Here is a 9,692-nt window from a genome sequence, read left to right as displayed (position 1 = left end):
GATTATTTTACAACACCAAAGCCCAATCCATTCTACTATTTCTACCTTTTATTTTTTAAATAATTTTTTATTAAGAAGCTAAATAATGAAGAAAACAAATTTTTGTTAAAGAAAAAAGAAAAAAGAAAAAAACAAATTTCAGGGAGCACAGTGTCCTGGAAAAGTACAAGCTTGTTAATATTTTTACAGCGCCAGGTGGGCAAGTTACAGCGAAAGACACAGAAAAATGAAAAGGCAAATGGGCAGTTTGCAGGCCGCTCGCCCGGAGAAAGTGAGAAGTCGCCCTCTGACCTCTCGCATCTCTCTGACATTCCATCTCTGCACAAAACCCAATTTTATTTTCAACATTTTTGTTAATTTAAATCCATTTTTAAATTATTTTATTCGGAAAGTTCCCATTTTGCACCAACCCTTTTGTCAAAGTCACTCCTTCCTGTCTCGTTCACCACCGCAGGCTTGTATATATCCCACAACCAAAGGAGACGTTTTTTTTCAGCTTATGTATCTCTCTGTATTTGTGTGTCACCCAAAGAACACAACCCTTTTTGTCTGAAATTTGTTGGGTGCTTTTCAAAGGTATGGCTTTCCAATTTTGCTTCCCTTTGATTTGTATCTTCACTTATAGTTGAACCCAATTCTGTTTCTTTGTTTTTTTTAATGATTTTTTTCTTTCAATGTTTTGTGATGTTGTGTACGGCCTTGTGTTATTATTTCATTTGATTTATTGGAGTTTTGTTATTTCACTTATTTGTATGGTTCAATTTCTTATGAGTTGATATCTGGGTAAGTTTCTCCTGGTTTTATGAAGATCTGACGAGGAACAAACGAGTAAAGCTTAAGTTTTGTTCGACTTACTTGATTTTTGTTCGTTATATGTGTGGGCTAAATATAGAGGGTTTTGCCAGCAGTTTGTTCACGAGTTGAAATCTTTGATTTTAGAAACATTCATGCTTTGTGTTCAATTCACTTTTCTAACATCTGTTTAAGTTAAAGTATTGATTTGTGCAGTTTCTATGCAATTGGAAATTTATAGTAGTGTGAGTGTATGCAAGTGGAAAGTTTTGTAAAAGTATATGCTTTCCTTGGTTCGATCTGCTGTGACTGTTGTTTGATTGAATGAATTCTGTATGTGGAACTTTTGCTGTAGATAACTTATTAGATAGTGGAGTTCTCATCAATTTGGGGACATAAAGATGCCTGGCATTGTTATGGATGAAATCACTGAAGAAGGGGTTGTGAATGAACCGAATGGAAATTTTGGAGCTCTCAAGGAAAATTCAGTTGCAAATAAGTCTCTGAAGGGTACTTTGAGTCCGCAAAGCCCTCGGGGTGCAGGTATTGATCCCCCTGTTAATGGGGTGGTTGAGCCCTCAATTGAGCAGCTTTATGAAAATGTGTGTGACATGCAAAGTTCTGATCAGTCACCCTCTAGGCGAAGCTTTGCATCTGATGGTGGAGAGTCTAGGATTGATTCGGAGTTACGCCATCTCGTGGGAGGGGAGATGAAGGAGTTGGAGATAATGGAAGAAGAAGTGGTTGATAAACCAGAGAGTGATTCTCATAGTGATTCTTCCTCTAAGAAGGGAAATTCATCCACTGGGAAGAAGTCAGGGAAGGTGGACAAGTCCCAATCTGCAAGCACAAAGTCTGTTTCTCCAGGGCGCTTGAAGAAAGCTTCTCGGCCACAGGTGGACTGTGAAGCATCATCAAAACCTAGTCCTAAGGTCAAAAGTCCTCCCGAGGTACCACCCACCGATAAGCGGAATGATAAGAGTTTGAAAAAACAAAATGCGGGTGTCACTCATGTGAAGAAACAGAGAAATTTGCCTTCAGTAGGGTCTAAGTTACAGAATGGATCTCAGGGTTTGACGGACTCAGACTTAGCCAATCCAGATCTGGGACCCTTTTTACTTAAGCAAGCAAGGGATTTGATCTCTTCAGGGGATAATCCCCAGAAAGCACTCGAATTAGCACTTCGAGCAGCAAAATCATTTGAAATATGTGCAAATGGGAAGCCCAGTTTAGAACTGGTCATGTGCTTGCACGTTACAGCGGCAATATACTGCAGCTTAGGCCAGTACAGTGAGGCAATTCCAATTCTTGAGCGTTCAATTGCAATTCCAGCTATTGAGGAAGGTCAAGATCATGCCCTTGGTAAATTTGCTGGTCACATGCAACTGGGTGATACTTATGCAATGGTTGGCCAGCTTGAGAATTCAATAATGTGTTACACAACAGGGTTTGAAGTCCAGAGACAAGTTCTGGGAGAGACTGATCCAAGAGTTGGCGAGACTTGTAGGTATTTGGCTGAAGCTCATGTTCAAGCACTGCAATTTGATGAGGCTGAGAGGCTCTGCCGGATGGCACTTGACATTCATAGAGAGAATGGTTCACCTGTTTCTCTTGAAGAGGCAGCAGATAGGAGGCTTATGGGTCTTATATGTGAAACAAAGAAAGATCATGAAGCTGCGCTTGAGCACCTTGTTTTAGCCAGCATGGCCATGGTGGCCAATGGTCAGGAAGTGGAGGTCGCTTCTGTTGATTGCAGCATTGGTGATTCATACTTATCTTTGTCCCGGTATGATGAAGCTATTTTCGCTTATCAGAAAGCACTCACAGTTTTCAAGACCATCAAAGGAGAGAATCATCCTGCCGTTGCCTCAGTCTTTGTCCGTCTGGCTGACGTGTATAACAAGACGGGTAAAGTAAAGGAATCAAAATCATACTGTGAAAGTGCCCTCCGGATCTATGAAAAGCCCATTCTTGGGGTCCCTCCTGAGGAGATTGCCAGTGGACTCACAGATGTTTCTGCTATCTATGAATCAATAGATGAGCTTGAGCAAGCTCTCAAATTGCTACAGAAGGCATTAAAGATATATGATGATGCCCCTGGTCAGCAAAGCACAATAGCCAGCATAGAAGCCCAGATGGGGGTCATGTACTACACGTTGGGGAATTATTCAGACTCTTACAATTCCTTCAAGAATGCCATTTCCAAGCTCCGTGCAAGTGGAGAGAAGAAATCTGCCTTCTTTGGAATTGCTCTCAACCAAATGGGCCTTGCTTGTGTGCAGCGCTTTTCTATAAATGAGGCTGCAGAGTTATTTGAAGAAGCCAGGAGTGTTTTGGAACAAGTGTGCGGACCATATCATCCTGACACACTTGGAGTGTGTAGCAATCTCGCGGGCACTTATGATGCAGTTGGCAGGTGCACCCTTTTTCCATGTATTCTTCCTTTTTTTTTTTTTTTGTAAACTGTGCCTGACTTGTAATTGGGATTTTTTATGTTACCTTATTTGACTAGGCATCTTAGGTAGTACCAAAACCAAGATGAATGAATCGGCTAAGATTTGCTTTACTCTTCTTTCGATACTAAAATTCATTGCAATAAAGTATTAAGGCTTCAGTTGCTTGAGTTATGATGCACTTCTGTTTTCCTTTCCTTTTACGTGTCGTCCAAAAACGAGCTTTTAATGTGTTCAAGAGGCAAATCTTTAAATTTGAATTGTGAATTCTGCTTACCAGAAAAAGCTGAAATTGAGAAATGAATTGTCTAAAGAAATATATTCTAGTTATTTACTGCATGTTTTGGAACAAGAATGATTTATTAGGATCTTAACATTGTTGCTAGCTGTGAATGCTGAGCAATACATTATCTCTGTTTACCAGTTGTGCTGTTTGTCATATTACACGCAGGTTGGATGATGCGATTGAAATTTTGGAACATGTTGTTGGAACGAGGGAGGAAAAGCTTGGGACAGCAAATCCTGATGTAGATGATGAGAAGAGGAGATTGGCTGAGTTATTAAAAGAAGCAGGCAGAGGTCGAAACAGAAAGGCCAGATCACTAGAGAACCTCCTCGATGCCAACTCTCATAGTGTAAACAATGATGGCGTCAAGGTATGATGAGAATGTTTATAGATTCAGGAATGAACATCATGTATTATAGGTCTTATTTATGTGTAAAAAAAAAGAAAGAGAGAGCAGAAGAAAGAGCGGGGATTTGGAGGGGTGTTGATCAGATTCGGTTGAATGAAATAATTGCAGGGTGGAGAGTTCAATTGTACTATTGTTTCACGGATTGGATTATTGGTTAAAGGTTATATTATTTTGTAATCCACTTTTGAAGTAATTATGGTATTCTGTAACAATAATTTCTTTTGGATCATGTAAGAATTCTAAATTTGTTTACACTGCTATAACATGAAGATTGTTCTAATGTGTTTTTACTGTAATTTTTAAAACATTGATTGCTGCCTTGTGAAGTTTAAATTATATTTCAAACTTTTTATCAGTTGTTTTAAGTTAACAAGAAGATAGTTATGGTATAAGGATAATGCATCCGTTTATGTTGAATGGTGAATCAAAATACCTACCAATTTATAGGTTAGGAAGGTAGAAAGTTTTGTTCTTTTAAGTGGCCGTTCAACTTATGCAATGTCGGCCGGGGTGTGGTGTGATAAAATGGTTGCGGAGAATAAAATTATTTTAATATTAATACAACAATTATTGATGTGATAGGGTCTAGTAATTGGCTTCTTTAAATGGGATCCTCTCTATTTCAGAGTCTAAATTTTGTATTGTTGCTTTTAACAATCTAAATGGTGTTGGTGTCACTATACTTGCTGAACATCCAAATCTAATTTTGACTTAACACCTATGTTGTTCTGTCAAACTTGCCTTTAAGCCACCTCTTCCACTTTTTACGAGGTAGTTACTAGGTAGCTTTGGGTGGTTTCAATTTGGTAGACAACTTATTGATTGTGGGTTTTAGGTAGTACGTAAAGATCATTGTCCCAATGCAATTGTGGCGTTAATTATTTATTGAAAGTTTTAGCCTTTAGATAGAAGTAGGAAGAATAATTCACCCTTTATACAACCATTCATGTGATCATTTATTAATACATATTCTTCTACATGATCATTTGGGGTTGGTTTTACTTAAAAAATATTTCTTTTTGCTTTTTAGTTGTGACGTAATATAAAATTAAAATAGTTTTGAGTGTTTTGAATTGTTTTTTAGTGTTTTTACTTTTTCTGCTAAAAACCAAGCAAAACCAAAAAGCAACCCTAAAAGACGTTGGTAAATGAGCCCTTCTGAACCATTTGAAGAATTGCCAACGAGTGTCCTGTGTCAATACTAATTTTTGAACACAACACAATCTCTGGGGAGAACTTTCTGCTTTTGACATATGTGCTCTTGTTTTTCTTAAATTTTCCTATCTGGTTTATTCATCATTGGACATGAAGTAACAGTAGAGATGGTGGTGTGTGTGTGTCACCAATTGTGGTGTTGGTATATTTTGATCAGAACACAACTGGGAATGACAAAGAAATCATTCAACCACCTAATGCTTTAAGAATGCAGCAGGGTCCCAAAGTAGCTCAAATGTCTTAAAATCATTGTACTTTCGTCTGGCAGTACCCCACATTATCAACAGTGTCTCTGCCCACCTCATTTGCAGTAAATTTTTGGAAAGGAATGCACTTCATGTTTACAAGGACATAGCTGGCCATCAAAGAGGTTGTCGTGAAGTATTCATTACCTACCTTCTCAATTTAGCAAACATCATGAACCAACGCAGATGTGATTAGGTGCTGAAGCAGCCATCATTTAACAGCAGAAAAATCTGATATAGTACTTCCCTGATTCACTATTTTGTTTAGACCATGTGTTGGAAACGCTTCTCTACTGTTATAAAATTTGATAGGGAGAAGTGCCACTACTTTGACTAATGAGAAATGCTATTTAGAAAATTACTTTTTGTATAACCAGAACACCACTCAGGGTGAGAAACAAAACACCTAATGCAGGCAGCAAGCGCGGTGGTGCTCGTACATCCTTTCACTTTATTTCTGCTTAAGATGCTGGGAACCACCTCAATACTCTGCATCATGGACAGCCTTCCCTACACTGTGTCCTTGAACTACAACTGTAACTAGACCTGGCAAATTCACCGCCTACCAACTTTTGACTATCTACCGACTGATAGCCGACCAACTTCTACAGACACCGATTAACTAATGGGCAGTAGGTGAAACTTTTTTTTTTTTTTTTTTTTTCTTTTTTTATTTTTCGACAAATTCAGTTCGGTAGGCAAAATAAAATTTGTTAACCAAACCGACTTTACCCGACTGACTTCGCTGATAATTTTCAATTTTTTTACATACCGACTTTACCGACCGCCTATCGGTGTCAGGACAAAAATTTGGCGGAATAAGTCGGTGAAATTTCCGACTTTACCGACATTTTGGCGAAACAAAAATTTTTTTATCAACGCCCAGCCCTAACTGTAACCAGGAGCCCCAAAGCTTTCTCAGTTTTCTTAAGCTGTGATAATTTACACCATGCTAAGTAATCTAAATGCATACCAGACGACTGAAATACCAGAAAGATAATCACCAAGGCATCACGGACCATCAAAGAGGTTAGTGATGAAGCATCACTTACCATCTGAATTAAGAAAACATCATGAACGAGCCCAGACGTGATTAGATAATGATACAGCCATCGTAAAACAGCAGAAAATCTGATTTCCTGTTCTGTTTATGAATCTGTTTTTTTAGCTATTCTCAAACTTCATTTAACTTCAACTTCGTTAAGCTTTTAGCTAAGAAAAGCTTCTTCGACTCCTCTATAACCTTGCCGTACATTATTACAAAGGCATCACCGACCATCAAAGAAGCTGTGATGAAGCATCACCTACCTGCTGAATTGGGAAAAATTCATGAAGCATTCCGGTGGTGATTAGATGATGACATAGCCATCACCTAACAGCAGAAAATCTGGAAGACTACCCCTGATTTCCTGTTCCATTTATGAATCTCGGTAGAAAGAAATGTCAGCACATCATGCTTAAGCTCCGGAAATTCTTGAAGAAGGGAAGCGAGATTTGTTAACAAGAGCAACATAGGTGTCTGAAATATTCTCCCGCTTGCATCCACATGTTGACCGGGTATAATCTCCCTCAATCACTAAAGACATGATGCCTACGTCGCACTACTGATAGCAGGTTTAGCAGCAGCAACAGTCTTGCCATTAAGCATCAGTTCATTACTATGAACACACTTTGGTGAAATAATATACCTACATTTTGTACAACCAGAATAGCAAATCAATTTTTTTTACAGAATTTATACCTTCAGCATTAGACTCATCAGGTCCAACAACTTATTGTGTTTGAGAGCTATATCCTGCCCTTTTCATCTCTGTAGTTAAATTTTCTATTACACCATATATTTCTTTTGACTGATGGTGCGAATTATCACCTGCAATAAATATATGAATTTTGTTATCAACTTCAATCCAACTGCATCCAGGCTGCTTTTTGAGTCTCATATCTTTTATTTCTGATCTAACTCTAGTAACTTCATTCTTTCTCCCAAAACCTTCATATATGTTTGAAAGGAGGACACGGTAACCAACACATGTAGGATTAAGTTTGAAAATGTGGTTAGCCACAAGTTCTGCCAGCTTTTCACTGCCGTGAGCTTTGCATGATGCAAGCAATGAACCCCATACGCGATCATCTGGGACCCAAGGCATAGCCACAATCAGATCATATGCCTGCTTTAGATGGCCAGCTCGACCGAGAAGATCAACCATGCAAGTATAGTGTTCGAGTTGAGGATTAAGTTTGTGATCTTCAGCCATGCTTTTGAAATATTTCCATCCCATATCAACCCTCCCTGCATGGCTGCATGCTGAAAGAAGAGCTGTAAAAGTTGCAAGGTCGGGCTTCATGCCTATTTCTTTCATCTTTTTGAATAAAACAAACATCTCACCTGTATAGCCATGCATTCCCAACCCTAAAATAATTGAGTTCCATGATACTTCATTTCTTTCAAGCATTTTCTCAAATACAGTCCTTGAGCTAAATATATCTCCACACTTAGCATAGGCAGCTATTAGAGAATTGCTCACAAGAACATTAGACTCAAACCCTCGCCGTAATAGGTAACAATGTACCTCCTTACACAGGATCATGACTGACAAATGAGCACATACAGAGAGAATACAAGCAGCTGTTACACTGTTGGGTGCAACTCGTTCAGATTGCATATCATGAAAAGCATTCAAAGCTTCATCCGTGCGCTCATTCTGGCTATAACCAGATATTAAAGAATTCCACAAGACAATATCCCTTGTTGGTAATCTATGGAAAACTTTTTGAGCAGATTCCATGTCTCTGCATTTTGCATACAAATCAACAAGGGCAGTACCAATAAAAACGTCATCACTAAACCCTGTTTTTATTGCTAATCCATGGATTTCCATGCCTCTTGGCTTAATAGTCAATGATGAACATGCTCGCAGCACAGCCAGAAGTATTCCAGAATCAGCAAACCCAGGCTCTGATATGAAGGTATAGAATAATTCCAGCGCCTCAGCAGGACAACCACTCTGAGCACAATTTGAGATTACTGCACCCCACATGACCAAGTTACGATTTTGGGACCTTCTGAAGATTTTCAAACCAGTTTCAGGATCACCACATTTAAAGTACATGTCTATAAGAGCTGTTTCAACTCTTACATCGTTATCCATTCCAAAGCTGACAATGATTCCATGGGTTTGCTTTCCTACTTCTAAATCTGACAACTGGGAACACAAAACTAAAACAGGCACCAAAGTAGAAGTATCTGGTATAATCCCCCATTCCAACATCCCAAGGAAAAAATCCAATGCCTGCAACAAACACCCATTAGAGACAAAGCCCAAAATCATCACATTCCATATTACCGTATTTCCTCTGCTTGACTTCTTATCAAGAATTCCCTTGAAAATATATTCTGCAGTCCTTATATCCCCACATTTCATGTACATGTCAATCAATCCACTGACTAAAAACTCATCAACACTCAATCCACTTTTCACGACAAACCCATGAATCTCTTGCCCGTGAACCAAAGATTCAATAGAAGAACACGCAGAGAGTGCTGAAAGGCAAGCTACCCGATTTGGGTATACACCATACTCCCAAACCATCCTGCTAAAAGTTGACAATGAACCCATGTAATATCCAGATTGGCAAAACCCTGATATCATCGCATTCCACGAAACTGAGTCCCTCTCACACATTTTGTCGAACATTTGGACTGCGTCTTTGACCGCACCGCATTTCCAATACACACTCAAAAGCGAGTTCCCAACATAAACATCGTCTAAAACTCCTAATTTCAACACATGCCCATGAACTTGTTTAACCATGTCTACATCAGAAAGTCCACCAAACGCCTTAATCAAACACGGAAAGAATCTAAATTGCTCAGCTGGGAAACCACATTCAATTATTCTAAGATAAACCCTTATTGCATTTTCAAATAACCCATCATCTACATACTCCCTAATCAACTGATTAGCCGATGAAACACTATTCAAAGTCTGATTATCCGAAGACCCAGGTTTAACAACTGATTTCTTAGAAGGGTTTTCTTGGAACTGTACCGAAGTGCTATAATTTTGAAACTTGATAGCGTAACATACCGAAGAAGCTCTTGCCCCATTAAGGGTATGGCCGAGAGCGTAGTGGTACACCTTAAAAGGTCTTTGCAGGTAGCTGTGGTCCGTACAGTGGCCGTTAGGTGAACCTAGTGGTCTCACAATCGCCATTCTTGCTAAGCTTCCTCAGAAAACACTTAAAAACGACAACGTGTCGATCAAGGCTAGGGTTGGAACTCTGCTTCATTA

At 39.0% G+C, this 9,692-nt stretch overlaps 2 protein-coding genes across 2 annotated transcripts; one reads left to right on the top strand and one right to left on the bottom strand.

Annotated features, from left to right (window-relative positions):
• The first annotated feature begins 243 nt into the window (after positions 1-243).
• KLCR3 (Tetratricopeptide repeat (TPR)-like superfamily protein) lies at positions 244-4,169 on the top strand. Its single transcript, XM_059586781.2, has 3 exons — positions 244-576; positions 1,148-3,208; positions 3,697-4,169. Exons 2-3 carry the CDS (start codon positions 1,194-1,196, stop codon positions 3,905-3,907), a joined length of 2,226 nt encoding a protein of 741 aa, XP_059442764.1. The 5' UTR covers positions 244-576; positions 1,148-1,193; the 3' UTR covers positions 3,908-4,169.
• Positions 4,170-6,415: 2,246 nt separating this feature from the next.
• Positions 6,416-9,614, bottom strand: LOC132175316 (pentatricopeptide repeat-containing protein At2g03380, mitochondrial-like). Its single transcript, XM_059587209.2, has one exon. It carries the CDS (start codon positions 9,612-9,614, stop codon positions 7,173-7,175), a length of 2,442 nt encoding a protein of 813 aa, XP_059443192.2. The 3' UTR covers positions 6,416-7,172.
• Between the last annotated feature and the right edge of the window lie 78 nt (positions 9,615-9,692).

The sequence above is a fragment of the Corylus avellana genome, chromosome 3 (assembly GCF_965113065.1).
Source record: "Corylus avellana chromosome 3, dhCorAvel1.hap1.2, whole genome shotgun sequence".
Taxonomy (NCBI): domain Eukaryota; kingdom Viridiplantae; phylum Streptophyta; class Magnoliopsida; order Fagales; family Betulaceae; genus Corylus; species Corylus avellana.
Note: the sequence above shows the minus strand (reverse complement) of the source record. Positions and strands in the feature narration are given on the sequence as shown.